The sequence below is a fragment of the Mixophyes fleayi genome, chromosome 3, assembly GCF_038048845.1.
Source record: "Mixophyes fleayi isolate aMixFle1 chromosome 3, aMixFle1.hap1, whole genome shotgun sequence".
NCBI classification, from domain to species: Eukaryota; Metazoa; Chordata; class Amphibia; order Anura; family Limnodynastidae; genus Mixophyes; species Mixophyes fleayi.
This window is the reverse complement of record NC_134404.1, coordinates 46,532,850-46,552,582: the sequence shown is the minus strand read 5'-3', so window position 1 is coordinate 46,552,582 and position 19,733 is coordinate 46,532,850. Positions and strand designations below refer to the sequence as shown.

General features: G+C 40.4%; 1 protein-coding gene across 4 annotated transcripts in view; it reads right to left on the bottom strand.

Moving 5' to 3' along the window:
- Positions 1-19,733, bottom strand: part of ROCK2 (Rho associated coiled-coil containing protein kinase 2) — a 109,742-nt gene that overhangs the window by 32,117 nt on the left and 57,892 nt on the right. For all 4 annotated transcript variants that reach the window (XM_075201428.1, XM_075201429.1, XM_075201430.1 and 1 more), the window contains 6 exons: positions 19,138-19,398; positions 9,299-9,443; positions 6,263-6,401; positions 3,416-3,507; positions 2,276-2,435; positions 508-571 (listed from right to left, as the gene is read on the bottom strand). In XM_075201428.1, coding sequence (XP_075057529.1) covers positions 508-571; positions 2,276-2,435; positions 3,416-3,507; positions 6,263-6,401; positions 9,299-9,443; positions 19,138-19,398 — 861 coding nt within the window. The remainder of the gene's footprint in view (positions 1-507; positions 572-2,275; positions 2,436-3,415; positions 3,508-6,262; positions 6,402-9,298; positions 9,444-19,137; positions 19,399-19,733) is intronic.

The window sequence follows — 19,733 nt, the reverse complement described above, 5'->3', positions numbered from 1 at the left end:
CCCCCCCCCCCCATCTCCATTTGTGAGGTCACGGAATCTGTCCAAATGGATCGGATCTTGATTTTTGGCTAAGGAAAGTTAAGGGAAGTGCATTGTTGACACCAATAAACCACCTTCTCCTAGGTGGACGGCTCCAGGGGTTTTACAAAACCTAAGCAGTCAACCACTAGGATAAAAAAAAAAAAAAAAAAGTAAATACAATAATTAGTGTTCAGCCCTGATGAAGATGAAGTCTTCCACTAGCCTAAAACGCATCATCTGGGGATGAAGATTAATAGGGATGTAAATCAGGTCAGCAATGAAATCTGCCATTTGTCACAAGAGAGTCAGTATCTTGGGACATGATTAAATTAGATGGAATGAAAGAATTTTTAATTATAAAAAGACACTTGGGGCACATATTAGATACGTAACCTGATTTTATGGCTAACAACCAGGGAGTAATGCACACAATAGACCGTTGCAGATGTCTATCCATACCAGTGCAGACACTATCGGCACACTTACCTCTTTCGTCGGTTGGATGGAAGAATTCTGTTTCTCTCTGATCTGGGAAGGGTCACTTAGCAAGCTGAATAACAAGACAAAAAAACATTTCAGCAAAAAGAAAGAAAAAAAAAAAAAAAAAAAAAAGACAGACATTAAGCAGCTCTTGCTCATAAAAATACTTGGCCACAGAAAAGAAGAATTCTAAACAGTTTGTACAGTGTGTATCACAGACTCGGGCACAAAAGTATTTTGATTACGGTTTGGTTTCTAAACAATTAGGTAACAGGATGATACAGGGCAGACTTGGAGATGAAGTTTATACTCAGGATGGTAAGAGTGGTACATTCAGCACAGGTTTTATGTCTTACGTCATAAAACGTGGCCAATCCCAGAACACCTTGGAAAGCATGACCCTCTAAATGAATCTCCCCGGCTGACAGCTTTCTAATAGCATCCATACACTCTGGTAAGCAGATACGCAAGGCATCTTACCATAGGGTCATCACGTTGGTAACAGAAACAAACAAAAAGAACATGGGGTTGGGGGCCCACAGTCTTTATGTTTTATTTAAAAGTCATAGTAATAATTTAAAAAAAAATATGTTGCAGTAGCTCCTCACTGCCTATAGAGGGAACCATACAATTTACTGTCTATAGAAAGCGTTCTGTCTACAGATATTAAGCAACATTCCAAAACACAGCAGTTACACCAAACTTCCAATTGTCAGTAGAGTACATTCTAACCAGTACATAGGCAAACAGAGGGTGGGGGGTTCCTAGTGCCTGTAAACCCCCCTCCAAGCCTGGGGCACTGTATAATTGAGGTGACTGGACCCTGCCCCCCGCTTCACACGGCTCTGCTTGAAAAGGGAGAGCTGCGTGCACCTAACAGTAGTGCACGCAGCATTACCCATGTATATTATGGGGAGAGGGAGAGTAGACAAGCACTGTCTAAACTTATAGCCACGCCCCCATGCATGCTGGTCACGCCCACTGGTGGCAGGGTGTGGAAACCCCCCTCTACAAATCCTGCGTTTGCCCCTGCAGTAAGTCAATGAGAGTTTAATTCATTTTATTAGATGAGGAAAACGGTGCAATATCTACTACATTGTGGCAGCACTGTGGCACAATGGTTAGCATTGCTGTCTCGCGGTGCTGGGGTCATGAGTTTATTTCTGCCAGGGACTTATCTGTGTGGAGTTTGTATGGGTTACTGACAGGTGCTCCTTCCACACAGAAAAAAAACAAACACACACAAAAAACATCCTGGTAGGTTAATTGGCGTCTGGCAAAATGGTCCCTAGTGTGTCATGTGGGGTTAATTTAGATTGTAAGCTCTAATGGAGCAGGGAAGGGTGTGGAGGACATGTATTCTCTGTACAGCGCTGTGTAATATGATTGCCAATATATAAACAATAACTATATTCTGTATCACTCTTTACTAGATACTAATAAACTATCAGTCCATTCAATTTTAAAATAATCTCTATTGATCTCAGTGGTTGAACGTTTTTTCCGTTTGCTTACAAGATTGTGCTGCTCATAGATTTGACTCCTACATTAATCTTGTACACTAATCACTATATGGTAAAACAACGGTTTTGTCACCACATCTAATAGCTGCTCAGCCATCTCTCCTAGCCAAACCTGTTCTAAGTGTTCCCAGGTCCCATAGAGCGTGTGCACCGCTGCACAAGAGGTTTCAGCTCTAACAATCCCCGCTAAGAAGGAATTACACAAATGCTGGTTTCAGTAATGGCATTGATGGGGTACATTAGATACATACAGGTTTTCACGGTAGTAGGTGAAGCCAATAAAAGGCAGCTGGTTCCCCGCAAACGCTTTTGGAGTAGGAAACGTCTCCACGTTGCCCCTGTCAACTTCAATGTCATCGAAATTACTGCTGTCAATGTCGCTGCTTAATTCCGGTACCACTGGGGCAGCCGCTTTAATACAAAACAAAAGTTGTATGTGATACAAAAATCCATAAAGTCATTTTTTTTGGATCAATACAAAACATTCTTCCAAATATAGCCCCCAAACCGGAGGTCATATATATCTATTTATTTATTTTAGGTGTAACTAGCAGTTTGAAAGCCAACAGTGCCATCCTAAAATGTGTCAATAAAGCAGACATATTCAATAGGGTATCTTACAGAGTGCTTACATGTATTACACCAAGTAATGAATCAACATTACTGCAACAGATACAGGTGTGGATAGTAAAGTACTGGACTAACATGTTTGTCACACGGAACCTTTCCCGCAACCTCTTCTAGGTAGAGCGTATAAATCATGGAGCAATACACGGGAAACAAGCGTGGCTCTCACTAGCGCTGCATAGTAGGGGCTTTGTAGGACATTTAAATATATCTCCGACTCCTAACAAACTCCTTATTCACAGAGTAGGAGGGAGTCATACATTCCTCTGCCTCTGAAGATCTAAATCAACAGGACGCAACATAAATATTCCAAAATAAACCTTATAGCAACAAAGTTAATATTCACACATAACTTCAAACAATATAAAATAAGTTTGTCTGTATATTCTATATATATAAAATATATATAATACAAATTTATAATAAACATTATATTATAATTAATATATATTATACATATATTTTATTATTTATTTATTTTTATGCCAGAACGCATTCAACATTCCGTTCTTTTTGCCAATTAAAAGTAGAAGATGTAAATATGGACGACCGTGGATTAAAAGACAAAATATTACACCACACAACTGACATTTGCCAGCATTTATATAGAGATGTGTTTTATCCATCACACACGGGTATATATTGTATATGCAGAAATATTTAGCTTCTATCATATAAACGCAGAGAAAAAAATAAAAAAATTGCAATTTTGTTTAGAACATGTTAAAAAATATAAATGCATTTCACGGCATCTATCCACTTACTTTCTCGGATATTGTCCCAGGCCCACTGGTCGTTCTTAAAGAAAGGGTGCTGCTTAATTTCCTCTATACCGTTTCTCCCGAGTCGCACCTCCCTGTACATAGCAGAAGAGTCAGGAGTTACAGCAGGAAAACGTGTACATACAATAACCCTTTCTGCCTAGGGGAGAGAATGCACTGTGATCCCTCTTCATTGCAGCGATCAGTCCATTCAGTGGGATTCTCCTGGTCTTGCAATGAGTGTCGCAGGAGAGAAGGAAAAGAGAAACACTCAGAAAAAAAAAAAAAACAGTTTAAGCCTGTTAGAATGCCACGTGTGGATTGAAATAGTTTTTCATCACGATCCTACGTTTCAGGGAAAATTCAGCAAACACTGGCCAGCATTCTAAATTAAAAAAAGGACCCTTTCAAAGGAGGGCTGCCAAGCACTACGACAAAGGATGCATATGGGAGCCTTGGACAGCAGCGCCAATGCTCATTAACCCCTTCCTAGCTCCACTGCTCTACCATCCATCCTGCGCAGGACTGGGAGAGACCGGTCATATAAAAGGACTATGTAAATAAGCTCTCACTGTACTGTCAGACGTATTAACCAATTGCTAACTACTGTGCGGGGGTGTCGGATTTAAGGACCCAGCCAAACATAAATATTTAGGTTGGCTGAGCAGACCTCTCAGAAGAGGCTGAAGAACAGGGCCCTCAGTTACCCGAGAGGCACAAGGTGTGTAGGTAACACAGATACCTCTTGTAGGAACTTTTTTTCTTCTTTTTGATGTGCAATGCTTAGTGCGCATATTAACTGGAAAAACCTGCACTTTAGACATTTTCTTCTGTCCGTTCCTAAAATGTTCATTTCATCAGTTCGTGTGGAATTCTCTACATCAGAGATATTAAGGGGGCCAACTCCCACTACCCCTATAAACCCGATCCGGATTCATATACAAAGTGACCGCTTTGTACTAGATCTAGGGAACAGAGAGAAAAATATGCACCCAATTTAGTAAATAGTAATATTAATAGTCTACTAATACACAAGTCTAGAGCTACACACCTGGCAAAACGGTATGAATTGTAGCTGGGGTCCAATTTATAAACTGTAGGAGACCAAACTGTCTATTTGTTTTATTATAACTAATTATTAATAAATGAGATATGATCATTTTTCAAAAATTCACCGCTGCAAATACACAAATAACCTAATACTAAAAGTTATTTTCCCGGAACGGTTTCTATGCACACAGAGCTATCTTTTATTTAGGGTTGTTCAGTAATGATCAGTTTAGTCAAACAGTCATTAAAAACGTAATGTCTTTCAGTAGAGCATTTTTAATTAAGCTAGATAAAGAGCCTACGAGAGATACTTCACCAGGAACCTGTGTAAGGGCGAGTACTCACAGCCACACATCCACCAACACTCTGGAAGGTGAACACAGCAGAAGTAACTTATGTGGTGGTTTATTATAATCTATTGTTCTACTTATGGTCTGTTCGTCAGTCCGGTGAGCGCATACAAGGTGCTCCACTTAATCTGTGTACGCGGTCAGGGCAATGCACGTTAGACAGACTTATTACCACCCTTTAAAAGGTGTTTCTCACATGCACACAATTTAATGCATTGGTCTGTACATATGCACCTGCAATATTAACTAAGCACATTGCTTTATCTTCCTGTTACCCTTCAGAGTATTTCACAAGTGCCTTTATATTATTTAGGCAGAGTTGTTGACTGCCTGGGTATTACTGAGCTGAATAGTAGACCTAAAATAACTGGGGTGTTCAAACTTAACTTAAATAATATGCCCACAATAAGCTTTTTCTTTGGTAGCAGGTTGTCAGGATGTTAGAGAGGTGCTTCTCTACCTGAGCAGATAAAGAGTGACTGACAGACTTGCTTTACAGAAATGCGCCATGTGGATTGGTGGATTAATACACAGGGAGAGGTCAGTAGTGTCCCAGCGGCTCAAACGACTGCAATCTCAGTATGTAGATCACTGAGCAGAGTTGTATCCAAGGGAAGAAAAATTAAAGCACACTGACTTAATATCAGACAGGTGAAAAGCTTTGAAATATAAACAAAAGTATTTACTTAACTTTGAAGGAGACAATGTAATAGTGGTACATTTTCCCTGCATACAATGTTGCACGTAAGGGTGTGCATTTTTTTATAGATTTGCTGGGGTTTTAAAGAAAGGGTGCTGTTTAATGTATATAATTTATATTATATATAAACACATCACTAAAACTTGCTGAAGGGCCCCCAGTAAAACATACTATAAACACACAGGAAACCCAGGTCTAGTCTGTACCAATAAAAAAGGATTATATACCAACATTAACAAATATACTCTGTCCACATTTTCATATTCACCTAAGATTTCACTGATGGTGTTATGGAAATATATAAAATAATATTCTATCTGTAGTGCTTTCCATACACTTTGTAACACTGTCATTTTAGAAGTCTGTACTGCCATGTAATACTTTTTATGTATAGGTAAAAATCTTTATTCCTGTGTCTGTTTAAAACTACCAGTCATTTTCCCCTCAAACCTGTTCTCCTTCCCTACATTCAGTTTCTTGCAGACGGATGGAAAAGGAAGCAGTGCCGAGATAGGACATGTAGCCGAATTAGGAACCTAGGGAACCCAAGGTATGATAGCTGACAAGAGGCAAAACTAGCCTTGTTCCCTGCGCTAAGCACCAAAGACAGACAGGTCTTCCAAACCTATTGACTTGTGCAAAAATTCCAATTCACGTGAAATATAAGTCATTAGATTGGGGCATCTAACACTGCACATGCAACTATCATCAGACATTCTGTAATCAGCCGTCACAGTCACCAAGTACTACCTGTCTGTTAGGAAGGCACAGATGAGGTTCTTGGCATTTTTGGAGATTTCCACATCTTCTGGAAAGTTTAAAGAATTCTTGTGATCCATGATTTTACTGTAGGTGCCCACCAGGGAGTCGGCATAAAATGGAGTGTCCCCTGATAACAAAAAATATGCATCCAAAAAATAAGATTAAAAACAAGCAGTAACCAATGAATTTATTTATAACAAATTAATAATACTAAAATAAAACAAAAAATGTAAAAAACACAAATACATTATTTTTTAATAGAAATTATATTTCTAGGGTCAGTTCAGGGAGCAAAATTAAATGGCATCTGTCCCGTATGCTCACTAGAGGCTGACATTTTGTGGGATGTACAGATATTTGGTCTATCAATTTATTTTCAATTGACAATAGCTGCACAGACTCGGACGTTTTTGTTTTTTTTTTGTTTTTTTTATTAGCTTTAAAAAAATCCTGCAAGCCGCTCTTCCATCCTGGTATATCCATACTTTTTAGGATGGCACCTTATGTAATGGACACATAATTACCACTTTAACAATGATTTCCTGAAAGTAATAAGCTTGGTTAATCATTGTTTCCATGAATGTGGAGGTTGCTAAGGAGAGTTTGTTCTTCACTAATCTCTAACGGCATCAACAGTGTGTTTCAGAGTCCTCATCAGTCAATTTCAGGCAGAAGTAGTTCAAGTCTGAGAATGAATTCTAGCTAAGTGGTAGTACCTAGCATAATGATCATAATTAAGTAAAGTCATTTTGAGCAGAGTTAAGAATGCCCTCCACCCAGTCTGATATCTTCCAAACCAGTGTGCTCATACTAGAGATCATATTCCTAATGAATGGGCCATAAAATGCTGAAAGCTTGCAATGAATCTATGTTAGCTAGACATTACAAGTAATGTCTGGCACATACGAGCCAGACATGTTTATTTTGTATTTGTGGAATACAAAAGAAAATTATTTAGCTTCTGAACATACTAAGCATTTCCTTGTCTGAAGATGGAAAAGTAATGTAATTTCTTCCATTTGCACACAGTAGATTTTTACCAGAATATTTAATACACCGCTGCTACATTACGTTGCATATTCTTGTACACAGAACTTGGATTAAAAAAGTTTTTTGAGTAGTGGGCTGTACATTAATAACAGACCAGTGTTTAATAAAACAGGGAGAGTTAGCCAGAGATCCAATAACAGATAACAGTAAAAAGAGGAAATCTGGATAATAGGAAAGAGTAATACAATACTGGGGTATTCTAGTGGAATGAGTAAAATCTATTCAACACATGTATGCTGGATAAAACCAGACTACAAAAGGTGTAACCTGCTCATAACCTCCACAATCACAAGACACGTGGGCCGAATTTAGATTTGCTATCGTCTCATATCTCTTGCTTGCGATAAGCGCTTCACTACATCCTCCTGGAGATTTGTTTTTAATAAATTTATTATTCTTTATGTTATGTTAAAGAAACACCAAACTGAAAATAATTTAATAAACTGAAAATAACAGCTATTATGAAGTGTGGAAGGAAGAGACCAGGCTCGGAAGCCTAATGATTGCACACCAGCATAGTGGAAAATAGTTTTAAGTCTATTAATAAATGATGTGCTTGACTCCAGATCTGAGCGACAGGATTATTGCCCAGCTTGGCTCTGTGGGTAGCCAAATAGGAGGAGAATCGGGCACTTGGACACTTCTGTCATCACCGGGGCTTATTAGTGTGGTTGGAAGAAGAACACACACACACTGGTTAATAGCGGTCAACTACCAATCACTACTGGGTATGAAAGTCATACCCAGTAACTGTGCAGCCGCACACTACATACATGTGCATGATAGCCGAGAGACGGGCAGAGGAGGAAGCTGCCTCCTGCCCACCAGGCACACTTGTGTAGTGAGTGGCTGCAGACAACCCGCCCTTGTTAAGGAGGGGGGCGATTTCCTCTCTCAGTATCCACTGCTGGGTGTTCCCAGGAAAATACACCACAACAGGGGCAAACGTAGGATTTGTAGAGGGGGGTTTCCACACCACACCGCCAGTGGGCGTAACCAGCATGCATGGGGGCGTGGCTATAATTTTAGACAATTCTTGGCTGCTCTCCAACTCTTCCTATCCCCATAATATACATGGGCAATGCTGCATGCACTACTGTTAAGTGCACGCAGCTCTCCCTTTTTAAGCAGAGCTATGTTAAGCGGGAGCAGGGTCCAGCCACCTCAATCATACAGTGCCCCAGGCTTGGAGGCGGGGGTCCATGCACTAGGAACACCCCCTCGGTTTGTCTATGCACAGAGACCTCAATCATACACACTCTTTCAGGGGAGCACAATTTTCTCTATTGTGAATCACTCTAGGGTAATAAAAAAAAAAAAATGATTGGCTTGCAGTCTCCTGAGTAACAGAAATACTCTGTACAGGCTGCATATAAGAAACATAACTGACAAAGCTTTTCTTCATCATTTGAGCTTTTTGTCCTATAACATTACTCATTCATCCAATGTCTAAGGCATCTTGTGTGTGATATTACTTGTTTATGATGGATAGGAAGAGAAAACACCTTCAATATCTTTGTTATTCTTTGTCATTTGAGTTTTGTGTCCTATGTCAGAACCCAATTAACCAACGTCTAAGGGATTGTCCTTTACCTGTTTATGTTGGACAGGTGTACCTTCAATTTCCAATGTAGCTTTAATAAAAAAAACAAAAGTTTGGTGGAGTAAGACTGAACACTGCGTAAAGTTTTCATAAAATGAAAATGTAAAATGTTTGGGCTACTTGCCCTTTAATTAAAACATTAATATTTTCTATGTTAACGTAACACTACAAGACTATGATCGCAGCCGTTTCTCTCTCATCCTACCAGTTCCGCAGACTAGTGGATGATGTATTGAGCTGTACAACTCCACCGAATGTCAACAAATGACAGTACTGACCCATCAGTACAGAGTACTATTGTGCAATGTGTACTACAACCATTCCAAAGGTTCCCCATTTCATTGGCTAAAGGAAACAGCAAAATCACTCACCGACCAGCATCTCAAACAGGAAGACACCCACAGACCACCAGTCACATTCCCGGCCGTAGTAGCCATCCCCTCCTTGAGACTTTAGCACCTCGGGTGATATGTAGTCTGGAGTACCAACAGCTGTGTCACACCGCACCATACCTGTCTAGGAGAGTGTAATACATCAGCATAACACAAGATAGAACAGTAAAATGTGACATCCTCGCAGGCTATGTTTACTAGTTCTGGATGAGAAAAGATGGTAACCGAATATTAAACAGTACTTGGCAAATGCAAGGCAGCTATAGTTAGTAGAGGACAGTATTGGGGTAACTGATCCAGGAAATCTATCCTGTGCGGCTAAACTGGCAAGTAGAACAAGAGCTTTGTTTTTGTTTTTTAAACTCCACAAATTTTAGCTCTTGTAGTACACAGCTTGTGACATTAATACATTTTACAGTTCATATTAATCAATAACAAAATGCAGACTCTGTAGACGCCCACTGATGAATCTGGAATTAGCAACATTCAAATTTATTGGAAAAGATTTAACATTTTTCTGAGGTTTATTTCTGGAGTGCGAGTGGCTATTTTAGGTTTGTTTTTGTGGTTTACGCATGCGTAAGGCGGAAAAAAACAAACCATTAACTATATATGAATTAACCTGTAGCCAATTGAAGAATTAGATTGCTCTCAGAGTTAGGACAACCTGTATATAGACCACAACAATGATCACATGGCTATGTCATTCTGTGGCCAATCAGAGCATTAGGATGCTCACAGAGCTAAGACAACCTGTACCTACAACACAACAATGATCACATGGCTATGTCATTCTGTGGCCAATCAGAGCATTAGGACGCTCACAGAGCTAGGACAACCTGTACCTACACCACAACAATGATCACATGGCTATGTCATTCTGTGGCCAATCAGAGCATTAGGATGCTCACAGAGCTAAGACAACCTGTACCTACAACACAACAATGATCACATGGCTATGTCATTCTGTGGCCAATCAGAGCATTGGGACGCTCACAGAGTTAGGACAACCTGTACCTACACCACAACAATGATCACATGGCTATGTCATTCTGTGGCCAATCAGAGCATTAGGACGCTCACAGAGCTAGGACAACCTGCACCTACACCACAACAATGATCACATGGCTATGTCATTCTGTGGCCAATCAGAGCTTTAGGACACTCACAGAGTTAGGACAACCTCTACCTACACCACAATGATCACATGGCTATGTCATTCTGTGGCCAATCAGAGCATTAGAACGCTCACAGAGCTAGGACAACCTGTACCTACACCACAACAATGATCACATGGCTATGTCATTCTGTAGCCAATCAGAGCATTAGGACGCTCACAGAGCTAGGACAACCTGTATATACACCACAACAATGATTTGAAACAGAAACAATTTGTTGGCTGAAAGTCCCTCTATATGACAAAGGTCACACTCCCAGATTATCTATGTACTATATATACACACACATACACATTATGGTAAAATGCAAAAAGAGTCAAGCAATGAGGACCCTTGTTGTGAACAGAAAAATGAGGTGGACATTGTTAGAGAGAGAGACTCTCAAATACTTGTTGGGGATTATCACAGGAAAACTTCATTCTGTTTTCCCAGGATTGTTATCAATATCATCATCTCTTATTTATAAGGCACCACATGGGGTCCACATTGCCATACGGTTTAAACAAAAAAAAAATCCATAAATAACCATCAAAATTGACAATTCTAGCCCACAAGAGACATAATTACATAAAGAAAACACTAGGAAAGCCCTGCCCGCCAGAGCTTACATTATGGAGGTTGCAGGGACTCTGGCGCTGGCTTGTAGCAGTTACACTGTGCCTAACGAGCAGTATGTTTCCCTTACTGCAAGTCATTTCACATGAGCAAAAAACAGGTATTTGGTCAACATGATTTGTAAAACGTGCATATTTGTTATAATGGTTAAACATTTCCAGTTATGTGCATCTGTCAATGTAATGTCAAACGTGTTTATCGTTTGTCTTATAAACAGACATATCCTTGTAAAGGTAGTATCTGTGCACTTGCCCGTCCGCATTGTAAAAAATGTGCATTGATGTTTAAATATACGCTGTAACCCATTCACACTTGCCTGTAGTTATCACGCAGGGATTTAGGCTAAATCTGTGTTTTACATGTGGTGTGAAAGGGCTCATTGTGTTCTCCATTACTATCTGCTGTTATCTACGCACAATCTATTCTACAGCATAGATCACAGTCAGGTCTCCTGCTCTCTGCAGAGCTAAATTCCTGAAACTGGACTTATGTGAGCAAAGATTACAGAGGTAAATAACATTACAGTCGTTTTAAAACTTCCTTGTTTGATTAGATAACTTAACAGTTCCGTTCCTAGGTATACAATCCGACTGCTGTCACTATTAGTTTCACCGAATTACATGTATAGTAAAAAGCGGAGGGAAAAAAGCACAAATTGTTCCCCAAATGTTATTTGTGCTCTCCTCTCACATGGCCAGGTTACTGTGACACTGAGCAGTTCTGAATGAAGCACACAGACACACTAGGACCAACTGAGGCAGAGGCAACTCAATCTACCAGTATGTTTTTGGACTATTGGAGATAACCGGAGCACTCAGAGGAAACCTTCTCAACACAGGATCTCATTTACCAGACACACTGCATGTTTGTGCCTTGGATTTGCACCAGTGAGCACAAATGGCCTAGGTATGCAGATGGCAAAGTTTGCTTAGAAATGCTCTCTGCCAAGTCATTTCAATAATGGATAATTGTACCTACAACATACATGTTTCCATATCAATCCATCAAAAGCACCAAACTGCACACTGCCAACGGTGTTTATTTCTGGTTACATAATTCCTGCAAAATGTCCTCATGTCAATGCTATCGATCTAGTCAGGTCAGTCTTTCCCAGGATCAAACCATATACTGGAATAGTATCTCACTTTGCCCATTATCATCATCATCATTTATTTATATAGCGCCACTAATTCCGCAGCGCTGTACAGAGAACTCACTCACATCACTCCCTGCCACATTGGGGCTTACAGTCTAAATTCCCTAACATATACACACAGAGACAGACAGACACAGACAGACAAACTAGGGTCAATTTTGTTAGCAGCCAATTAACCTACCAGTATGTTTTTGGAGTGTGGGAGGAAACCAGAGCACCCGGAGGATACCCACGCAGATAAGGCCATGGTCGGGAATTGAACTCATGACCCCAGTGCTGTGAGGCAGAAGTGCTAACTACTAAGCCACCGTGCTGAATTTCTCAGAGTGCAAGAAAGAAATGGTATTGTCTGGTAAGGGAGGAGGTTAAAAGAAACCCTGTATTGCCTGGGATGACTCGTGTTAGAAGTGATTAGGTTTTATTGTCATGAGTATTTACTATTTCCAGGATCATTCCTTTCTACAATAGACCACACCCGGGTCACTTATGCCAGTTCATGCCTAAATTATAACGCCAACATGAATACAATTAGCAGAGGTGTTAGTGGTGATAGGAAGGGATCATATAGGTTTGGAACACAAGCAGGAAAAGACCAACGTGTGAAAAAGCACATTTATGTACATACGTAGTCGGACATATCTCAGGAGCATACGCGTTAGGTCAGGAGTAACGAGAGGTATAATTACTCTCCACGGTACAGTAGAGACTGTACAGATGTGGCTTTGCAGTGTTAGTAGTAAATGTTACTCGCTTTATCCGATTTGTACACAATATAATAAGGTGATAAAGTGTCACACACAAGAGACAATGGGGTCTTGATAGTGTCATTAATAAATGTTAATCTCATTCACCATATAAAATATAGTTAAATACAAAACAAATTCAAATTTGTTGTTTTATCCTATAAAATTCAAATGGGAGCCATTTCCTGCCACAATACAAATGGAAATATCAAGTAATGCGAATAGACAGCTGTGACTTGATACAATATAGCTTTAGCAGTAGCGAAGAATGAGCAGTGGGTGGGGTCAACACGCAATCAGCCAATCAGAAGAGGCCAGTGTTGCCGATAGTCCTCAGCAGCACACTGTGGCACACTCATCGATATGTTGTTTAACGTACATTCTGTGGTTTAAAGTGTCAAAATCTATTACTGCATGATATATTTAATTACAAACCAGCAAATTAAAATAAATAGAATAATTTGAATACAAAAAATGAAAATGTGAAACAAAATTATTCTTGTGATCGAGTGTTGCCCAATATACACCAAAACAGCAACAACATAAAACCCTAATATTGTGTAGGTCCCCTCATGCAGCCAAAACAGCTCTGCCCCATGGACTCCACAAGATCTCTGAAGGTGTCCTGTGGTATCTGGCACCAAGACGTTAGCAGCAGATACTTTAAGTCCTGTAAGTAGCGAGGTGGGGCTTCCAGGGCTCGGACTTGTTTTTCCAGCACATCCCACAGAAACTCGATCAGATTGAGATCTGAGGAATTTGGAGGCCAAGTCAACACCTTGAACTCTGTCATGTTCCTCAAACCATTCCTGAACATTTTTTGCAGTGTTGCAGGGCGCATTATCCTGCTGAAAGAGTTCACTACCATCAGGGAATACAATGGTCATGAAGGGTGTACTTGGTCTGCAACAATATTTAGGTAGGTGGTATGTGTCAAAGTAACATCCACATGAATGCCAGGATGCAAGGTTTCCCAGCAGAACTTTGCCTAGAGCACACTGCCTCCCGCCGGCTTGCCTTCTTCCTATAGTGTATCCTGGTGCCATCTCTTCCCCAGGTAAACGACACACACGCCCCCGGCCATCCACTCCACATTATGTAAAAGAAAATGTGATTCATCAGTCCAGGCCACCTTCTTCCCTTGCTCCATAGTCCAGTTCTGGTGCTCACGTGTCTATTGTGGGCGGATACTTTGGCGGTGGACAGGGTCAGCATGGGCACTCTGACTGGTCTGCGACTACGCAGCCCCGTACGTAGCAAGCGGCCATGCACTGTGTACTCTGGCACCTTTCTATCATAGACAGCATTAATACACTTATCACACTATTTTGCACATCCTTAGAGATGTAGAATAAAGGTATATTGATAGTTGAAAATGAACTCAAAAGGATTGTTTCAAGAAACACAATATCAGTGGGTGCACTACAATAGGATACCACTTTTCTCCGTGTACTCCATGAACATATATCAGGTTATCCTGATATTGATATTCTGTTCCTCTAGAATGTAAGCTCTTACGAGTAGGGTCCTCTACCATCTGTCCCATGTCTGTCCAGTCTCTGTCTTCCTTGTCACTGTCTTATGCTGCACTATCTTTGTATGCCACGAGATTTGTTCTGTTATTTGCATCCATGCAGTTATTATTCTGCTCTGTACCCATGCACTGTTGTCTCCAGAAAACGTTGCCAGCCGGGTGGCATTAGGAAGCAGCTGGGTGGCAGTTGTAATACTGAAAAATGTTGGAGGTTATTGCCCACACCTGCCAGGACTGGTCAGACTGGTGGTCAGTGGTCTAACACACTGCTGGCTGTAGTGCTCATATAGTGCCTGTTCTAATAGGAGAACAATGGTTTATTCTATTATAATATGACTTTGTTAGGCTCCAAGAGCCGGGTGACAAATACAAACAGCCGGTTGGAGCACCCAGGAACTAGGTGCTGGGGAGAACACGGCTATGTACGTTATGTTCACTGTTTTCATGTGTGGCATATTTGTACTGCTATGTTAGGTGCCACAGAAACTATGGTGTCATATAAATAAATGATAATATTAATTCAGCAAGATGAAAATGTATATAGGGCTTGAATAGGTTTGGATTTAATGGATTTCGGATGCAGATGGTACACTTTATTTCAGTAGCTGCACTGCACCAGTCACCCAGCCCTTCGCAAGACATACGTCTCGCACAGGTGTGTGTGCGCGTCTACGACAGCCGCATCTAAATGAACACAATCGGTGCATACTCGGTACGGAAATGCATATTGTACACAAATAAAACAGCCGTCCATCCAACTATACACGAGCTCTACAAATTTAGTTTTTCACTGCTCCATCTCTGGCTGCCTCGGTCTTCCTTCAGCTATTTTCTCCAGCACCGGTGTCACTGAGCACTGGCTTCTCTCTCCTCTGAGTGACATCGGGTTTTATAGAAGATCCTTCTCTCTAGGAGACAACGCAGCTACAGGAACATAAACACTTCTGCTGCTTCTCGGAACTGGGAGATCCCAGAGTAAGAACCATTAAAACCTTTGCTTCTAGCATTGTGTCTAAAGATACACAAACAACATCTAAAGGAAACAATGCAAAACTGGCGCCTTCAAAACTTCATTTGTTTTTTGTAATTCCCGCTCTGCTTCTCGTCCCAAAACTATAGTGGCCGGGACTTCTTATAAACTTCTAGATTGCCTGCTTAATCTGTCTCTTCTGTCAGGTTACCACCACCGGCAGAACCACGAGATGCCTAAATCTGGTATAGAACATATAGATTTAACCAACAGACCAGGGTTAATGGTGCAAGTCCAGCAAATATACTGTATAAAGATACCCTCTTAGAGGTTTTCCTTACGTGTGGGTCCACAGATAATGATGTTGTGTGACTCTGGGATACTGGGCTATCCAGAGAAAAATTAGATGATTGTGGGGGGTGTTATATATTTGCAAATATTAACATTAAGAGTCAGCCAAAAACTCCAATGTCTGATGGGATGATATTTATCCCACCAAAAGGAATAAATATCATGACAGTGCCACAATCTCTGGGAAATAAATTACTCCGATACATGTTAAGTCCTTTAGCTCTATAGAGGAGGAACAGTTCTACACAACATGTCATTTTTCTTAGAAAAAGTAAAGTTTCACTAGAATATCGCAGTAAAAAACACATCCACCCGTTAGTGCAGCACACTTTACTTCTCACACATTAATGACCACTACCGGTGCAATAGATTGGTCATAGGGCACAGCGTAATAAGCAATACTACAGTGTACCTAACTTTCCATGCATTTCCCAGTACATGTGTGAGTGAACCCAGAAACCCGACATATTAGTTGTCTTCTGTAAATAAGAATGACTAATAAAAGTGTATGTGTGTGACAGGATGAACCATCTATGGCACAGTCTGTTATTGCTGGGAATTGGCTGGGCTTACCTTGCCACCATCCCTTTCGTTATTCCCAATACACACCTCCTGCCGCAGTAGGAGGAGCCTGCTGCCACCACTGGGTCCTTTATGTCACTCAGAACCACGCTTCTTCTGGGCAACTGTCACTGCTAGTGTACTCCCATGCTGGTACACTTGGGCTGGTACCCCTGACCACCTTCTTAACCGCAGCAGTAAAAGGTGCACCAGCACGGATAATAGCCCATACCGCTGCCAGAGATAAAGCGTTTATAGCACGCCATCTCTCAGTCTCCACACTTGGCAGTAGTGCCGCTATTCTAAACACCTAGTCAAACTTTCTACAATGCAAACCCGTTGATTCAGACTATCGGGAGCTCGTGTCTGGGATATTGACATTGGAACTCCTTCTCTCCTAGCTAAATAAATGCTTTTGTTTCTTAAGACAACCAATACCCACTGCTTATCTTGTACAGCTAACCACACTGTTGGCGTATGCAAGGACAGTGCCAGACCAAACGTCAATAAAAGCCTAAGAGAGTGGCAGGAAGTGTTTATTCCTCCCTTGTAAAACACACGGTGGAACGTCTCGCCGGCACTGTAAAAACCATGAGCACCCTGTTAAACGGCACCAAACTAAAATATCAGCATATTCATGCAACAATTAATTCCTTTCCCATTAGGATTTTTTTTTTTTTTTACTTTATGTTTTAATCAATTCTCAAATTTACTGGTAGATTCTAAAAAGGTAAGACATGAGAACACAATACAAGAGACAATAAATAATAGTAAACAAATGAATAAAGTGTACATTAATAAAAACAGAATAAAAACTATACATGAAAACTCTGAGATTTCTTATTATGCTACACGAACAAAAAGGGAAAACCCAGAGATGACCATTTCAAGAAAAAAAAAAAACTTGTTAAACTTTTTTAAAACGATTAATGGTGCTCTTGATTCACCCCTGCCCCACCCATATGACTGATAAATGCCATTGGGGTGCTTAAGTTCATATACGTACAAACTTACAGACACACACACCCACCTCTAATTTTCTATTTCTGTACTGTGCTAAACACGGTTATATCACATCACTACCACTAGCTGGCGCTGAAAGCAGCACAAAACATCTGCAGCTCACCAGACCAGACCCTGCAGCTACACACTCGCCCCCCCCCCTCCCCCCACACCATCCTTAACATGGTCTATTATCCAGCTTCGTACTACACATATATTCTGCCTATATGGCAACATCTAAGTGAACAGGAACACAAGCTGGAACACTCTGTACTGCAAGCAGAAGTCACTGTGACTTGTTCAGGAAGAATTTAATACAGGACCCCCAGCATTGCCGAGTGGAATGTTCAGAAACCAAGATTTCATTGTGACAATAGTTGAATTTATTTTTATACTAGAATTTATTAGAAAATGCAAAAAAAAAAAAAAAAGGTGTAAATATGTAGCAACCAATCTGCAATTAGCTTTTAACAATCTAGTGCAAGTTTGACAAAAGAATGGGTAGCCATGAGCTATGGGTTACTGCTCGTTGCTTTATTATGTAGTAACAATTTATGTCGTATCCTACAGGAGTGACAATATATAGGTCATATGGTAGATGATGATGGTTGTTATAAATTTGTTATGAACATGTGAATATTGTTTTAATAAAGCAGTTACTCAAAAATAATTTGGCCATTATTATAACTTACTGGAATAATGCATTTCACTCAAAATGGGACAAACAGCCTCAAATCACCTGTTGAAAACTCAGACATATACTGTTCCTGCCATATAGGTTGTTAATAACTTACATGGTTTTGCAGCATGCATAGATTGTTTCCATGGTTAACAATGTTGCTAAGGTCATCCACAATCTGACAGCAACAGTGTTCCTGTTTTGAAGAGGTTATTTCAGGCACAAGTAATATTTGAGGTATCAGGAGTCATTAATGATTTTAAGTAGGCTACATTTTGGAGTGGAGTTACTGTTTAGCTTTTTCGTTATGCAATCTAGTAAATTGGCAAGACCATCATATAAATACATCAGTTTCTCATCTGGCCACTCACATACAAGACAAAAATGGGGACAGATTCAGGTGGTCGGTGGGCAGTCAAATGAATAACAAGGGTTAATGACCATTTTTCTGCCCCATGAAGAATGCACAGGCCGACCTAGGTGGTCACCGGATGGTAGGATTTACAGTGTAGCCTGTCGGTTTAAAAAATGACTAATAAGTGAGTATATTTAAAACGTGCCGTTTTATGTAAGAGTTTTTTATATCCGAGCCGCAGCTGAAGCCAAGCAGGCATACAATGGAAATGTCTTTATTTACTTTCATTTCAACACGTCACAATGGAGCAGAACTCTCTTTGATCTTAGAAACAGAGGATTCCTGAATTCTTTATCATTTTGCCAAGCCCTGATCTAAACAATAGCATTATTTTCATTTGCAGATACTTCTAAGGTATGGCTGTGTAGAACCTCTCCTATTTTTTTCTTTATGTGGTCTACATATATTATAATAGGTTTATTGTACAAGAATGAAAACTATTTAATCATGAATGACCCATGTTTATGGTGCCACAAGGAAGTCAGATGACCAATCCGCACATCACTAGAGGCAACCGGCCAAGTCACATGACTGGTAGATCCTGATAAAACTATTGCAGCTCAGGATCTTGTACACGGTCTGCATTATTCACTCTCTTTTCTTTATATACTTACTTCGTCCATCTTCATACAAGTGCCAAAGTCCGCCAGCTTGAGGTGCCCGTATTTGTCCAAGAGCATATTGTCGGGCTTAACGTCACGATGGATCAAGCCCATGGAGTGAATGGCATCGAGAGCAAGCACCACTTCGGCAGTGTAGAACTTGGCCCACTTCTCAGGCACATCGTAGTTACTCATAAGGTTTACAAGGTCGCCCCCTGGCATGTACTCCATCACCATGTAGAGGTACTTATCATCTTGAAAGGCACAGGACAACTGCAGGGGATCCAATAAGAAAGTCTCTAGTGAATATGGTTACAGGTATAATATACATATTATATAATACAGGATTTTAATAGTGTTTAAAGCATATAGGTCAGTGTAGGACCTGCATATAATGAGGTACCCTTGATGCTGGGATACAGGCTTAAGTCTTTTGATCAAAATATGAACTAATACCTCATATCATACATCTCTACAAGTGTAAGGCACACTATTGGTTAACAAATCTAGCGGAATTTTTCAGGCTACATACATGCGTAGTAATAAGTAATACGTAGAGGTCTAAAACACAAAGATAGCGCTAGGCTACAAGCACCCGATTCATGTTC